This window comes from Canis aureus, chromosome 10 (assembly GCF_053574225.1).
Source record: "Canis aureus isolate CA01 chromosome 10, VMU_Caureus_v.1.0, whole genome shotgun sequence".
NCBI lineage: Eukaryota > Metazoa > Chordata > Mammalia > Carnivora > Canidae > Canis > Canis aureus.
In genome coordinates this window covers 71,869,381-71,886,357 of record NC_135620.1, presented here as the reverse complement: position 1 = coordinate 71,886,357, position 16,977 = coordinate 71,869,381, and the positions used below count along the sequence as shown (strand labels likewise).

Below are 16,977 nucleotides of genomic sequence, written 5' to 3'. Positions count from 1 at the left end.
TTGCCCCAGCCTTAGCACATAGCCTGGAAAATGGAAGGTGACATGGATGGAAGGGTAGTTGGGTGAGGGTATGGACTGATGGAAGGGTAGGGAGATGGAAGGATGGAAGGATAGATGGGAAGAAGGGAGGTGGGTGGGTGGTTGCTAGGTCGGATGGATAAATGGATGCATGGATGGATATTTGGATTCATAGATTCGTGGGTAAAGCCCATAGTGGATAATTATGGTCAGGACCACCTCAGGCTACATTTGAAGTGAACTTGCCTATTTTAAAACTCAGAGAAACTCAGACCAGAGTTTGAATAAACAAAGTTGTAGATTATATTTCTAAGGAATAAACTAACTTCTCCTCAGAGGGAAAGAAGCCCTAAATTCTATTTACTCCAGCAAGGGTACAGATGAAGGAAAGTGCAATTCCTCAGTCTGATATGACAACTCAACATCAACATTCTCATTTTCTCAGATCTCCTAGCGTGTTCAGATTTTAGAGCTGGGTACAGGTTTCAGGAAATGACCTCATGTACCTCCTGCCTTTAGGCATTTAGGTCATCATTTGGGGGCCATAGACCCCTCTAAGAAACCGATGGCAACCTCTCCCCCAGAAAAAAAGTGCACACCGTCAAATTTTTACGGAAAATGTCTCAGGGTTCAAAATCTGTCCAAGTCCTCCCAGAGGGTGCAAGAAAACCCTGATTCTCTGTTTATCTCAAATACCAGTGCTATTCAGGTATTTTAATTGGTAATGGTATTAGTAAGGAAATGAATAGTGATGTTAACCAAAATACTACTCATCACTAAAATAATATCATTGATAATCAACGGACACCTCAATCGTGGTGTGATTGAGATTCTACTCTTGGCCTCAATGTCATTTATTCTCCACTTCTAGGTCAGAGTGACCACTGGATCCTGTAACTTCCTAGTTCATCTGGATTAAAATCCAGATTTCAGGACCTGCAAGGTCTTCAGGCGAGGACACCCGCAGCTGGGTGGCTTGCACACCTGCTCTCTCAGCATCCTCGACTCTCCCTGCCTCGTGGTCTGTGTGCTAGCTGTGCCCTCCCTCTCTCTCTGGAACTCTCTTCACTTATCTTTTCACATGGCTTATTCCTTCTCATCTGTCATGCAAACCTCAGCCTGACCACCCAAACTGAAGTCCCTCGACTCCAGTGTTCTCTAATGATCCACTTTTATCACTCATCATTGTTAATATACGAGACCTTACAACTGTTGACTCATTTACTGTCCTTCTCTTCCCAGAAAAAAATAAAGTCCATGAGGGCATAGACCTGCTCTATCTTGCTCACTCACTGCTGCATCTCTAAGTGTCAGGCCCCTACTATATATTTGTTGGCTATGTGGAGATAGTTGCACAGAGGTTTTCTGGAAGCTTTGGGTGTTACCACTACCAAAACTGTGGGACCCTGGGCAAATCTCTCCCCCATTGTGGACTTTAGACCTCTCAGCATAAAAGGATAGTTTGGGTCCTATCCCACTTCAGGATACAATGATCTGAAACCTGTGTGACCAAGTTCAGGAGGGCTGAACTCAAACCCCAACACAACATGACAGGACAGAAGGAATGGTCAGGATAATTGGGCTCTAGTGTTCCTCTGCTCTAATCTAGGATGGAACTTGGGATAATTTCTTAGTCTCCTCGGGACATCTGATTCTTCTTCTCTGACCTGAGGACACTGGCCTAGGTGTGTTGTAAATTTACATCATTTACTCATTTGGAAGTCCCCCCACAAATATATATTGAACTGCTGCCATGTACCAGGCCCTGGGAAGGTGCCCTGAGCACAGCAGGCATGATTCCTGCCATCATCCTGCTCCCCTATCTTCTGGAAGGTCTCCAAGACACAGGTGAGAGTTGCAGGAGGAGCATGGGCACCTCCCATACAATTACACCTGTCTCTTCTCAGCTCTCTCCAGGGATGGGACTGGAGAAGCTAGCAGAAAACCATGGGGGAAAAGTACTTAAAGCTTACAGAATGGTACTCTGGCTCAGCAGACAGAAAGGGGAGTGATAGGGAAAGGTGGCAAGAACACACACAGGCAACTGGTCAGCTCAGAGAGATGAGGAAACATCTAACAGCTAGGGTCCTTCAGAACATGTTTGTGTTCACCGCTTGGCTCTTACTAGGGCCCATGATGTCATTCCTCAAAGCACCTTTCCTTCAGAGCACCTCTCATCTTCTCTGTTATTTAGAGCCACCTCCAATTCACTTAACCCCATTTCTTGAACACCAATGGGCAGGGCTGGTACTGTGCTAAAGCCAGGAATAAACAGAAATGAAGACAGAAATGGTCTCTGCCCCCAAGGAGCTTGGAGACAAGTGGGGAGAGGCAGGCACATACGGAGGCAAACACAACAGAGTGATAAATGCGATGAGGGGCGGATATAAGGGGCTGCTGGACGTGATTCGGATGGTGATGGATGGAATTGTCTAATCATTTCCTAGTGTCATGCTCCTAAAAGCTACTCTGGGCCAGTGTCCTCAGCTGAGACATGAATCAAAAAGTGTTTATTGTTCTAATTTGATTTATGGCTCTACATTCAAAATGGCATGAGTGATCTATCCACATGCAAGGCAAAGCATGCCCTCCACATACAGACACATGCCACCTACTTCATGAGAAAGTTCCCAACCCGCCCAGGTGGAAGGGGCCTCTTATGCCCCTGAAAGCTCAGAACACTTTCTAGCCCTGTAATAAACATGGGTGTTCAAGAACACAGTGTTTCTGCCTCTGCGCTTCCCCAGGACTCTATTAATTGCTTCGTTATAGCAGTTACCATGATGTCATGTATCTGTTTACCAGTCTGCTTCCGCTGCTAGGACTGGGAGCTCCTCAAGGGATGGAACTGTGCCCTGCACTTCATTTTAGTCCCCTCCCCCCCGCCACCCTTGGTTCAACATACAATACACAGAGACTAAAGGGTGCTCGATAAACATCCATTAAGTGGGTGGATGGGTGGAAGGGTGGGTGGGTGATGGATGGATGGATGGATGGATGGACGGACGGATGGGTAGGCAAGTGGGAGGGTGGGTGGATGGAAGGAAGAAAGGAAACAAGGAAGTTGGTTGACTTCTAATAAATTGTCATTTCCTACTGAACCTCACAGAATGCCTAGGATAGAGCCTGGCACATAAGAAGCGCTTAAGAAAAGTTACCAAACAGTGGTATATTTCCTTCTAAGTCACTAATGTGAACTCACAGATGTAACTGGCATCACCCCCACCCCCATCGTTCCCACAAAGGAAAGCAAAGTGACTCAACGGAATGAGCACTGATTTGGAAGTCAAGAGATCTGAGTTCTACTTTTGATTTTGCTGCTAACTTGCTGCTTAACATTAGTCAACTCAGCTTAATTTAACAAGTTAACTTGCCTGGACCTCAGTTTCTCCAACTGTATAATGAGCATATTTGTCTGATAAAGCAGAGCATAAACGTCATTGGGAAAGGGTGAACCAGATATGGTACTTGTTTGTTTTTAGTGGATCGTATCTAATCAGCTCAGTGGGGCTGTTCTGTACAGGAGTCATCCTGAGAGCTTACAGTATACTGGGCTCTACAGGGGCTTAATCGGCTCCAGTGAGAACACACCACAAACTCAGTCTTGCCACTCCAGGGTCATTCTTCTACTCTGAAGCCCATAGTTCACACAGCACCGTCACCTACATACATCCCAGACTCAGCTCAGAAAAGGGAAATGGAATTAACCTCTGCCTCAACACTGTCTTTGAAATCTTATCATGTTCATTCAGATTCTTCTTCCATCCCCATCCCTTCCCTCTTCATTCTACTATCAATCTCGAAATGTTTGCGTCAGTCACCGGGGGCACCATTTCCCGTCCCTTCCTCCCTTCATCTACCCATTTATCCTTGCATGTATGTATCCTCTATGGAACTTCTACTGGACAACTACTGTGTTCCAAGCCATGCTCTAAGCCTGTGGATAAAGACAAAATTAAACTGGCCTGAGTTTGAACTCTAGTCCCACCACCATTTAGCTGTGGGGTCTTCAGCAAGTCATGTAACTTTCTAAACCTAATTCAGAGGGTTCAAAGTGTAGCACTCTGCACAGTGCCAGCACATAGTAAGTGCTCATTATAAGCTAGCTGCTTTTATTACTGTTATTACTGCTGAGAATACGTACTTTCTCCCAAGGGTATATAAACAGCGGATAGAGGATTCCAGATCCTGAGGTCACCACAAGGTCTCACAAGATCAAGGGGAAGCAGATGGAAAGCCCCCCTCCCCCCAATCAGGAAGGAGGGAAATGGATGAAAACCCAGGCAACAGATATGACTTCCAGGACACTCGAGGCCCAGTAAGAACCTGATAAGGGGGAGAGGGGGAAATCTGAGAGGAGAGCAAATCTTGGGATTATGTGCTGTAGTGCACACACAAAACAAATGCTTTGCAAACAGGCGAGGGGCTGAGAGGGGTAGACCAAGGCTAAAATGTGGCTTGGATTAGAGGACGAAATGTGAGTTGAGGAGGCATTTAAATGCACTGCCCCCTCCCCCCTCTGTTTTGGAAGGCCAGATTTCTTTTCCCTTCTGACTTCTTCGCTCAAGGGGAAATGGAATTAACCACTGTGTAATGTTTTTGAGTGTGACGCACGGGTTAGGTCATGTGCTTTGGTTACGTAATGCAACATGCCTGAGGTTCCTGAGCTCTTTCTCTCAGAATCATTAGACATGTAGCTGGTTTTGCTATCCAGTCATGCATTCATTAAACAGAAATGTACACAGCGCCTTTATAAGCCAAAGGCTGTGCTAGGCAGCGGAGAAGTTGAGATGACCCCAAATATGCACACAATTAAATGTGATAAAGAATTCCAGGTGTTTTGGTATATGTGTACAGAGAGTATAATGGAGACAGATGGATAAGAGAGGTGGGGGACAGTCAGGGAGGGTATCCCGGAAGGGGGAAACATTGAGCAGAATCCCATGGAAGCTAACGTGTTCTGCAAAATGGTGCAGGGGTATATAGAAACACAGCAACTAAAGAAAATTATGTCACAAAAATGTCCAGGGTATCTAAGGGGAACTGCAGATAATGCCAATGCTATTGAAGGGCCTAGAGCTAGAGGTGAAAGAAAAGAGTCGGATTTATGTTTTGGGAAAAACTGGCTATTGGATGTTGGAGGAAAAAATGAAGGGGTGCAGTGTGGGGCCGAGGCTGAGAGAGGTGGGCATTACAATCCTAGGGAAACAGTCAAAGCAAGAGGCCCAGAGGGCCTAAGCCAAGAAGAGGGAAGACTAGCTATAAAAATGTTAAGGAGGCAGGACAGATGAAAATGGATGACCAAGTATGGTGGGTTATCTACCTAGAGTGGGTGACACCAGATGAGAACACAAGGAATTTTGGAGAAATGATGATTCAGCTTTGGACATGTTGCATTTGAAGTGCGTGTTAACATTTCCAGTGGATCCATGAGTCTGGAGTCCAGCAGAGCCTGTAGACAAATGATGCTCATCAGCGGAGAGGTGGTGATTGCTCAATGGGAAAGGATGCAACATCAGGGGACAAGCCGACAGAGGCCTGGAAAGACTCAGAGGACAGAGGACCTTACCCAGCTTGCTCACTGATTTGGAGTCTTTCCCCCAGCAACCCTCAGTTTCCTATCTTTGAAAATAATGGTTTTGATGAATCCTTCTGACTCACATATCTTGGTTCTTGGGACTTACTATGTGAATCGTTAGTTCACAGAACAGTACAGTCTGGATTCATTTCTTAGGTTTTCTGCTCGGGTACTTTGTATATCTTAGAACAAGGCAATCTTGTACCTGACTGGACTGTTTTTCCATTTTTTTTCCAGCCTTTGCAGCTGAAAGATCTACAACATCATTGGGGGAAACAGCCCCTTCTCTAGAAACACGTGTGGTCTGATCCTGCCCAGCCACATTTCACGTTTATTGGACAACAGGGATTAAGAAAGGATGGAATGGGGCAGATAAAGGTGTAACTTCTTGATTACAAAGGGGACAGGTCCAGGTTAGACCATGAGCTTCCTGAAGGCACAAGGCTGGACATGCTCCCCACAACCACATCCATGGATGCCAAGCTGTGGCCTCCCACCCTCTAGACTCTCTGTCTCTACTTCCTCCAAATGAACTAGAGCCTGGTTTAGAGAACCTAGTTTCTCTAAAATTGAAAAAGGGTCACCTCCCCCACTCTTCCAGGGTTTACGGACCCTGGGTCTGTGGCAAATAATATGGAAAAACAAATGTTCTTTTCTTTGTTTGAAGGAAAATCTAAGTGGCCACAGAAAGTATGTTAGGTGTGAGGAACAGAGAGAAAGAGAGGAAGGAGGAGGACGAGAAGAAGAACGAGGAACTTCACTGAAGACAGTGCTGAGGATTCACAGAAGGAAAACAGGCTAACGGATCATCACAGACTATAGAGTTTTAGTATTTTACTTCATGTAGTAATCTGATTAACATGATAAGTGAGACTAAAAGGTCAGTGGCCTACCGTGATGCCCAGGAACTTGCCTGAAAGGGCCCTTGTATAGTAAGGAATTGTGAAATGTGAGTATTTTAGCTATGAGCCAAGTAAGTGACCACCGGAAAGGTCACTCCGTTGAGTTTTTTGGAGTACCTGTGGCAGTGATGATGAGCAAAATGACTGAGATGGTTTCCAGCTCTTGGGAAGTACCAATATTACCTAAATAATGTCTTCAGTCACTCTTTGACAAAAATTCTACCCATTAATACTTTGCTTTTTGATATAAAGCTTTCCGGGGAGGCACAAAAGTACATAGGTCTATGGAAGAGGAACGTTCTAAGGTGTCGTCAGTCAATGAAGCCTCAGCAAGAAGGAATACCAGGTCATTTTTCAAGGAGTGCTGCCGGGGGCGAGGAAGCAGAAAGTGTGCGGCCACGGGGCCCTCGAGAGGGACAGACACCACCTAGTGGAGGAAAATGCACCCAAACCAGGAAGAAAACTGCAACCATGGCCAAGTTGACGGTTTTGCCTTAGGTCTGACCTGATTACGATTATGGAATCCTAGGGGGACCTCTGCGTGGAGGGTCCCTAGGGCAAGGATAGATTCGTCCCTAGTTCAACCTTACAGATGAGGAAAATTGGCCCCCAAGAGGGAACATGACAGGTCCAGAGTCACAGAGTGAGGTAATGACTTGACTGGTCTAGAACTGACATCTCCTAGCTCCTGGTCCACTGCTCTTCCTTCTCCAATATCCCACAGTCTTTTATAGGTAGCCTCGGGTCTTCTCCTAAGGCTCTTCCCCAGTGCCACTTCTCATTACCGTCTCCCCTGACCACCCATCTAAATCTCACTCCTCCTGCAGCCCCACCCCTATGACGTGCCCTTTACTTCCTTCTCTATTTTTTTCTTTATGAACACATACATGTGTGATACAGTCACTCTCTCATGTATACTCTGTGTCCATCTCCTTACCCCATCCCTGAAAACACAGATTTCTTGAGGGCAGGGATATTTTCCTCTTATGCTCAGTGCTCTGTCTTCAGGCCCCAAACGGTACCTGGCACATCGCAAGAAGTCAGTAACTACCTCCTGATACCCAGGCAGGAGATGGACAATTTTTTACTGTGTCCCTTGTTCTCATCTGGATTCCTTAGCGTCTCCACTATGAGGACACATGAAACAATAAAGTGTTTCTATGTTTGCCTTTCCCTTTACCTTTTGTTTTATGTTGAGAGTGATGTATCTTTCCCGAGTGGCAAGGAAGGGAAAGGCAATCCCTGGCTCTGCCCAAGGAGATAAACCTGTCCAACTCTCAGTTATTGAGAGAATTAGAATTAACGTGTGGCAAGGTGGCAAGGGTCGGTCACACATAACACCAACATGAGTTAACGTTTACTGTGCTTACCCATGATCTAGATTCCATTACTAAGCATTTTCCACATGGAGGCCCAGTTAATCTTCAAAACAACCCCATGAAGTAGGAGCCAGCATTATCCGCATTTTACAGATGGGAAAAGTGAAGCTTGGAGATATTAAGTAACTTGGCCAAGGTCACGCGGCTGGCAGGTGGGAGAGTCACGAAATCAAACTCAGGCCATCGGACCCTTGCGTCCTAAGATCAACCACTACAAAATAGTCCCCGGGAAGCCTACCCTCCTTTCCTGTGTTTCCTCATAGTGTCCACTTCTCCTGGGATTAGACACATGAAGGTCACTCCCTCAGACCTCAAGGAGTTTCTAGATGGTTCCCAGGACAATTGGAGATGGAGAGAAATGAGGAGCCAGACAAGTGAATAATAGGAATACGTGGAACTCTGTGTGTGTGTGTGTGTGTGTGTGTGTGTGTGTGTTGCCATAATATGCTTTGGATTGTCACAGCAACTAGCAGATCCTGGGGGATTCTTATGCATGGTATCAAAGATGCTAAATGCCTCACAGTGTGTGAGACGGTTCTATATGGCCAAGAATAGCCTCACTTAAAAGCTTCTTGCTTACCAGCAGGGTTCCACCACCACCCTCCTACACACGCCTCAGAAGCCTCCCCTTGAGCTCTCCCAGGATGGTCAGTCACCTGAGTTTTGTGAGAGTGCAGAGGGGAGGGCAGAGGGAGCTCTTAGTGTCTGAAGGCTGGACTGCACCCCGACTTTCATTTGACTGCTGTGTGACCTCGGGACGGTCCCTGACCCTCCCTCCCCAAGCTGGCACTGTGGTACTGGAACATCTGTTGGCTCACAGAACATGCAGGGATCTGAGCCTTCGACTCCTCCTATGGTGCTCAAACTCTTAATTTATTTTTGACTTTTTATTATGGAAATCCTTAGCCACACATGGAGGGACAGACAAAACGGGCATTGAAGCCCATCGTTTCTATCGCCTGTTCTCAACAGTTGTTATCAGTCTGCTGATCTTCCTCCATCTTCCACAGTGACCGTACCTTTATTAGTAGTGTCATTCTGGAGCATTTTAAACAAATAAAACAGACATAATGGACTCTAACCCATAAATACTTCGATAGGCAGTTCTAACAGATTAGGGGCTTTGAATATACATAACAACATGAATGGAATTCACAATAAGTGCTCAATGTCATCCCCTGTCCGTTCAGACTGTTCCCTGTCTTCAAACGGAATCTTGCACAAGTGCACAGTTTATACAGAATTAGGTGAAGGGAAGTGGGGGAAGGCGGAAACCTGCCCTCCAGCATCTCCCCAGGGGACCCTTAAGACTGCGGAGTGCAGTCTAAAAGCCCCTCTTCCACCCCGGAGCCTCCCTGTGCATCCTGAGAACACTGAGGCCCAGCAAGCAGTTGTCAAGGTCACGCAGCACCTAAGAGGTAGGATTCGGGAGACCTGTGAAGTCCCAACATCAAAGGGCTCCAGTGAGGTCACAGGCATGAAAAGATTTGCTAACTTGATCACTATTTATCATTTGCAATGTGAATAATGATAATGAAGGCGCCTTCCCAGGAATGACCTTGATCACACAAATTCCTCACATCTCTCACCTCCCAGCCTACCGCCCCTTCCTCTTGCTGACATGTGGACCTGGTCCTAATCTTGGCCAAGAGCTTCTGCTACCATTGTCTCACCGGGTTCCTGCGACAACCTGTGGGGATGGGGAATGTAACCACACCTGGAATCCTGTCCCCTGACGCCCCGGTGGTTGAGCTGGGGGCTCCGGGTCCCACAGCTCAGGGGAGGCCAAGTCAGTACTTGAACTCAGAGCTCCTGAGGCCCAGTTTCAGGTCTTCATAAGGAGCCAAGGGGCCAAGATCCACAGGTCAGTCCTCAGTTAAGTATTTCCAGGAAGTGCATCAAGGCATGAAGTGGGGCCTTTGTGCAGCAAGAAGAAAGAGAAGGGGACGTTAAGGGAAGCAGAGCAGCTGGGGGGGGGGGGAACAGGCACTTGCTGGATCCCTGAGCCTTAGGGAGACAGGGTGCGAGCTGGCTGTGGACAAGGTCCTCCTACCCAGGGCACTTGGGCATTTTCCCTTCTCCTCCTCTGAGATAGCTACAGCCTGAAGCTCTAGGGGTCTCCAATGAGGGGGTCTCACATGGGGGGTGGTCTCAATGAGGGGGCTCTGAAATAACGGGAACATACCCCTTCCGTTAGAATTGGCCCAGTGCAAAGTTGAGGCTGCCTCAGCTTCCCTTCCTTCTCGGGGAGGTTCCCCTCCCCACCCCTTGGAGAGATTCATGTAAAATCAAAAGCCTAAGACTCAGTGTTACCTGCTTACAGGAGTGTCAGCACTTGAGAGGTGACACCCGCTGGAGAGAGGGTAGTTTCACACACAGAGGTGGCTCTGGGAAAAATGGAATGGCAGGGCCATGGCACCCAGGGGGTTGGGGGCAGCAGGGGAACCGAGAGTGAAGGAAGGGTCCTTTCTGGTGTTTGGGAACTCAGAATGGAGACAGGTACAAATCTCTCAAGTCTTAGCCACTAACCAGTTCAGTTAGTGCGCAGTACTACTTCCCCTGTGAGCCTCAGTTTCTCCGCCTGTAGAGCAAGGAGACCTTAAACTGGATCGGGGATTCGCCCCACTGGTGGTCCTTCCATGCCATCTGAGGAGGCTTTGAAATACCCCAGCGCCCAGGCCAAGCCCCGACCTGTGACATGAGCATCCCCGGGAAGTGGCCTGGGCATTGGGATGTTTTAAAGGCTGGTAATTCCAGGCGCGGCCAGGGCTGTGAACTCCCGGACAGTACGACCTCCCAGGCCCCTCGGAGAGGGCACAGTTTGTGAATATACTTTAATTCTTAGCCCCTGTATGACCCTGGTCCTCAGTTTCCCCACTGCACAACGACCTGTCTGCCCCAGTCCCTGCCTGGGCCGACACTGCACGGCCCACGTTCCCGAGCTCCACACCTCTGACCGGCCTCAAGTTTGCTCTCCTCTGTGGCAAGGAGCCAGGGTGATGTCCCCTCCAACACCCCAGCCGTCCACGTGAATGGCTGCTTGGGGAAAAGGGGAAGTGGAAGGAACCCAGGGGAGGAGCAAGAGGCATGTGACAGTAGATCTGTGACCCAGACCCCACTGTGACCACCGTCTGCCTTTTGCTCCTGAGGGTGCACACTCTTCGGTGCTAACCGGTTTGCTCATTCATTGGTCCAGTGGCTCTAGACTTCCTCTGGCTCTCACCACTGAGGGGTCATCCAAGTAGGTCAAAGAAGAGGAAATGAAAGTGCAAGGGGAGAGAGTGGGGGGGGGCGTCTAACTGTCCCCTGACATACATGGTCTACTCCCCCAATAACTCGAGAGGCGATGTCCTCCCAGCGCCAACAGGCCGACTTCCTGGGAGCCAGGTTAGCCAACTGGAAAAGTGAAAAGGGAATGCTGTTACTTACTGGATCCCGTTCCCGTTGACTGAGTCCCTAAGAGGAGCTGACACCCTGCCAGGTACTTTCTGCATGTTTACTTCCCTGCAATATCCCGGGATCACTATGCCCATTTTGCAGATGAGGAAACCAAAGGACAGGAGGAGATGAAAAGTGACATTGATCTCAAATCTCACGGCACGGGACCGGCAACCGTGATTCCAAGCCCCGTCTGCTTAATCCGGCAGGAAAGGAAAAACAGACCCGCCAAGTCCAATCCAGGGCCCCGAGTGAGACTTAGACCTGCTCTCTATCCTCTTAGGTGCGTGGTCAGCACCCAGCAATGCAGAAGGGATGGGGAACATCCCGCCTTAAGCATAAGGAAGGAAACGTGAACGGCTCTTCTCGCCCCAGGAAGGCCGCTGAAGGGGATACGGGCACTTAGAACTCAAGTTCACACGTGGGCTCTGCCTCCCTGAGGGGCGGGGGGACCGTGGACTGTCCCCCCACCCCCCCGGCTGAGACTCCCCTCCTCTTCACCGCGTCCCAGGGTGGCTGCGAGGGAGAAGTGTGCTGGCGCAAGGTGGGTGCCTAGCACCGTGCCCCCCCAGGGGGCATCCAGGGAGAGCTACTCCCTGTCCTCCAGGTGTGTCCTCGGCCCATCAGGGTAAGACCGAGCTCTCCGGGAAGTCGGGAAGTCATGGCCCGTAGTAGGAGTGAAGTTTGCAGAGCACTTCCGATACACCAAGTCCAGTCCTGAGTCCTACCCTCACTTTGCAGATGAAGCCGAAGCCCAGAGGACTCAACCAGCTTGGCCGAGGTCACCCCGCCAGTTAGGGGCAGAGGTGGGTTCTCGAGTGGGCAAACTAAGGGCTGAAACGGGCACCTCACCCCCGCGACGTTCTAGACCTGGATGTGACGACGACGACAGGTGGGGGCCAGCCTTGTGAACAGATGGCACTCCTTGCCCCCCAGCCTTCCCTGTTAGGGCACCTGTGAGGCTGGGAAAATTGCAGGCACTCTTTTTGGGGGGGCCTGGTGGGGTAGTAGGAAGTGGGGGCGGCAGACGGGAGGAAATAGTCTTTTCCGAATAGCCAGCGAACTCAACAGTCCAACATTTGGAACAAAAGAAAAAAAAAAAAAACGTGGCAAGCAGAGGTGCTGGACGGGATTCAGGTAAATCCCTTTCTCCTTCAGAGCAGGAATTCTGGATCACTGAGGGATGGGGCGGGAGGAGGGCAGCACTTGTGCGGTCCACATTTCACTTATCTAACACGTCAGGAGAAACTTTAACAAGATTAACTGCTGCTCGGGGCCTCTGCTCGATGGAGCAAATTGAGTCTATTGTTTTCTTTTTCTTCTCCTTTCTCTTTCTTTGGACTGGAGGGTTTTGGGGAGGGGGGGCCCTTTGGGGATGAGGGGCAGGGGTCTGGCTCCTGCCTGCTACGGGACAAAAGCAAAGGAGTGTGTAGGAAAGCCCCCCACCCTGGACTTGAAAGGGAGCCCAACGTGCTGTGCGGGGAAGGCAAAGGCTGTGCCTGGGTGGTGGGCTTGGGAGGGGGAAGAGGTGATGCTGTTTACTAGACACGTTCTCTCAGTGGCGGCGGCGGCGGTGCCTGCAGGGGGGCGGGTGAGGCCTGGAAGGCCGCACGCCTGAGATCAAAACCGAGCTCCTGCTGCCCCGGCGCTGTGTCCCCCAGCAGCACCCCTCCTTCCCCTCTCTGTCTCCCTATCGGGGTCTGGAGAGAACGGGTAAGGGTGGGGGTAACCTCTGCGGACCCCTTTCCACCAGGGCCTTAAAGGATTCTCGGATCCTACAGACCCTCCATCATCGGTGGGCCCTGCGCACAAGCACCTCCTAACTTTGGCTTTGTTTTTGCCCGTATAAGCCTTTCCCTTTTTATTTATTAATATATATATATATTTTTCTTCTTCTTCTTCCCTTTTGGAAAAAATAAAAGGCATGTTTTCTGAGCTTCAGAAGCACGCTGCTCCTTCCCTCCTTCCCCCTGCCTCTCCAAGAGCGCCTGTCTGAACTGGTGTCAGGGAAGTTTTGAACCGGGGCAGAAATAGCATCCCGGGCGGATCTGGGAGCACAGCCCGCCTACCAGGAGCGGCAAGGCCTGCCTCTGCCAGACGACAGACCCGGTTAACAGCACCGTAAAATTAGACCTTTACGAAACCCAATTGAATCCTGCAGCAAAGAGTGATGTAAGGCAGCCTGGCCTGACAGCACGGCAGCAACCCTCTGCCTGAAATAGCAGCGCGCTCCCTGCTGAGAGATGCAAGCTCTCTCCAGATAGGGGACCAGGGATTCCTAGGAAAGTGGCGACGCCCAGCCCGAGGGAGCCAGCGGAGGTCAGGCGGCAGCCCGGGCGCCCGAGGTCGAGGCGGGAGGACGGGAGGATGGCTGGGCACTGGCCGGGCTGCCCACCTAGGCCGGGCCTCTCCCCGCCTGAACTTACACGCAGGAGGGAGCCCGAAAAAGTGCTTCTGCAAAGAACCTCTGTTTGTTTGCTTTTTAATTCAAGGAGAAGCAGGTTCTTTTTCGTCCAACAGCCTGTACCGTGTTGGAGGATACGCAGAATGAGTCTCGGCTGGCTCAGGGCCAGGTGTTTACACACCGCCAATTCTGGCTCAGACTCAACTAGGGGAGGGGAAAAAAATCCACCAGAATCCTCGGGAGAAAAGCTCCTGGCTTTCTGGTGCTACACGACAGCAGTGCCTTTTCTTTCTTTCTTTCTTTCTTTCTTTCTTTCTTTCTTTCTTTCTTTCTTTCTTTCCTTTCCTTTTCTTTTCTTTTCTTTTCTTTCCTTTTTTTTCTTCTTTTTTTTTTTCCATTTTCAGAGGAATGTTATTTCCACACATAAAATGGGCCAGGCATTTTATACAAGCAATAATAACCTAACGTCCCCCATCCAATTAAAGTATTTTACTGCACAATCTTTGTGTGAGAGAGTGAATGAGTGCTCAAGAGAACGCGTGTGAAGAGAGGCTCCTTGTCTGAATTATAGACGTTTATAAAGCAAGCTCCTGTAGAATCCCAGGTGTTCTGCATACATACATACATGCATATATATATATTCTTTTAAAAAAAAAACGTATTTATTACCTTTTCATGGATGATACCTATCTAACCCTGAGCCCTCCCCTCCGCATCGGAAAAGCATTCCAAATCACTAGCATGGCAGGTAAAGCTCAGGAAGAATCAGTTCTACTCATTTCTTTCTTTTTTTTTTTTTTCATCATCCCTGAGCAGCAGGCTCTGTGCTTCTCCCAGGTTCCGAAAGAGAAGTAAACAGACCGTAGCCCTGAATCACCAGCATCATCAGGATTAGTGGAAAGAGCACTTCCCCTCGGCTCTGCGGCCGTGCCCCGCTTCAGGTGCCTAGGACCTGGATGCTGAGACCCAAAGAGCCCGGTTTCCCTCTGCTTCTTGGAGGAGGTGGGGATGGGGGGGTGGGGGGGCAAGAGAGGGAAAAAAATAGCATGTGGTGACGTCAGATGTGGGGGGAAAGTCACTCTCTCGCTCTGGGCTTGGGAGCGGGAGCCCGGGAGCCCGGGAGCTCCGGGGGCAGGATCCTGGGAGAGCAGCAGAGTTTGGGTGCCCCGAGATGGGGCTCGCGGAAGCAGCCAGACAGAGAGAGGCACAAGTGGCGGAGGAGCTCACAGCTTTCCCGGGAAGACAGCGCAGGGGGGCGGGGGGGGGGATCGCGCACCGCCTCCGCAGGCTTCCCGGCGGCGCGAGGGGGGAACCCCTGCTCTAGGACGGGGCAAGGCTGCCTGTGCAGGGAGGGAATCTCCCGGGCTCGGGCCGCGGAGGCGAAACTTTCCTCCTCGGCTCCGGCGCCGCCGCCCCCCCCCCCACCCACCCACCCAGTTGCATTAAAGGCATTGCCCCAGCTCCATGGGGAGGGGGGCGGACGTTGGTGGAGCTCGTCTAAGGTCTGCAACCCTCACCAAGTGTCCGGTTTCACTCGGGGCTCGGCCGGGGAGGGTGGGGAGCGAGCACTGCGGCTCCCGGCGGGCCCCCGGGGGTCCCCCGCAGCCCCGCGCGCCCCGGGGAGGCCGGCTCGCCCCAGCCCCGAGGCCCGGCCCGGGATGTGCGCGCCCGTGCGCGGCGGGGCGCAGGGGGCGCAGCCCGCAGAGCAACTTCGGGCACTTCGAGGACTTCTAAGTCGTTGGGATCGCGACAGCCCCATCCTTGGAGGCTTTCGGGGTGCACGGGCCCCCAGGAAACGGGGACGTGGGAAGGGGGGCTGCTCATCTCCATGAACAAGTGAGAGAGATCCGTGAGCCCCAGGATCGTGCCCCGCGCGGGCCGCCCTCCCCTCCATCCGCGGCCGGCCCCCTCCAGCGGGACGTGCGTGCACACGGCTCCCGAGGGGCTCCGGCCGCCGGGAGCGCTCCCCGAGTTCCTCCCGACACACACACACACACGCGCGCACACACGCGCACACACGCGCAGGCACACACACGCGCGCGCGCGCGCCTTCCCTCCTCCGGGCAGGCTGGGCAGCCGCGGAGCCCGCGCGCGCGCCCATTCGGCAGACGCGGCAAAGCGAGGCCGTCCGCCGGCGCGGGGCGCCCGCCCCCCGCCCCGCTCGCCCGGGCCCCCGCCGGGGCGCCCTCGCCTACCTGTGATCACCGCCGGGGACCTCTGGCCGCCCTCCGCTCGCAGCCACACTTGCAGCGTGAACGCGTCCCGGGGCAGCTCGAGGTCGGCGCGGAGCCGCAGCTGCTCGCCTCGCCCGCCGAAGTAGAGCGCCCGGCCCGGCGGGCCCGGCTCCGCGGCGCCCCTCGCCTCCCGCTGCTGCCGCCGCCGGGGGACGCGCACGGCCTCCCAGGCACCGCCCGGCGGCGGCGGCGGCGGCGGCGGCGGGGAGGCGCGGCGGCCGCGGGCGGCCCGGGTGGCGCAGGTGGCCGGGCCGGCGGCGGGGCGCGGGGGGCGGCCGGGCCGCGGGTCCCTGCGGGCGCGGCGGGGGCGCTCGGCCAGCCCGCAGCCCAGCGCGGCGCTCAGCAGCCCGAGGCGCAGCACCCAACTCCAGAGCCGCATGTCCGACGGTCCCCCCCGCCCCCCCTGCGCCCCTGCACCGCCGCCCGGAGCTGCCAGCTTTGGGAGCCGCGGCGCCTCGACTTCCCTCGCCTTTCACCTTCCCGGCCGAGCCCCCCCTTCCACTCGCTGTGCCCCTTTTCTTTCTCGCTTCCCTCCTCAAGGTGTGTGCTCCACTCCCCCCACCTTTGAAGAAGGAAAAAAAAATACAGCCCAACTCCTCCTGGTTGGCAATTAATTTCTCTCCCCGCTCCTTTATCTGCCTTATTTCACCCCCCCACCCTCTAACAGCTGGTTGCCTTCCTCCTTGTTTTATTTCATTTTATTTTATATGATTTCTCGCTGTTCCAAAAAAAAAAAAGCTCCTCTAAGACACTGATCCGCTGAATTCCCTCCCCCCCCAAAAGATGCTCTAATTTATTTATTTTTTGCGTCCTTTATAACACAAGCCACAGCCCCCTTCTCCCCCCCCCGTCCCCCCTCCCCTCCCTCCTTCTTCACAAAATGAAAGGAAAGAGGGGGGAAAAAGCCCTCAGAAGATGAGTAAACAAGCGTATGCTAATCTGCTCCCGAGCGCTCCACCTTCCCAATTGAATGAGTCCCTGTTAAAACTGCGGGGATCATGACTAATCAATCAGTTTGGAGAGG

At 51.9% G+C, this 16,977-nt stretch overlaps 1 protein-coding gene across 1 annotated transcript in view; it reads right to left on the bottom strand.

Moving 5' to 3' along the window:
• PAPPA (pappalysin 1) overlaps positions 1-16,769 on the bottom strand; it is a 237,167-nt gene extending 220,398 nt beyond the window's left edge. Inside the window, exon 1 of the mRNA XM_077913087.1 lies at positions 15,915-16,769. Within this exon, the coding sequence (XP_077769213.1) occupies positions 15,915-16,332 (418 nt within the window). The 5' untranslated portion in view covers positions 16,333-16,769. The remainder of the gene's footprint in view (positions 1-15,914) is intronic.
• Positions 16,770-16,977: the final 208 nt, after the last annotated feature.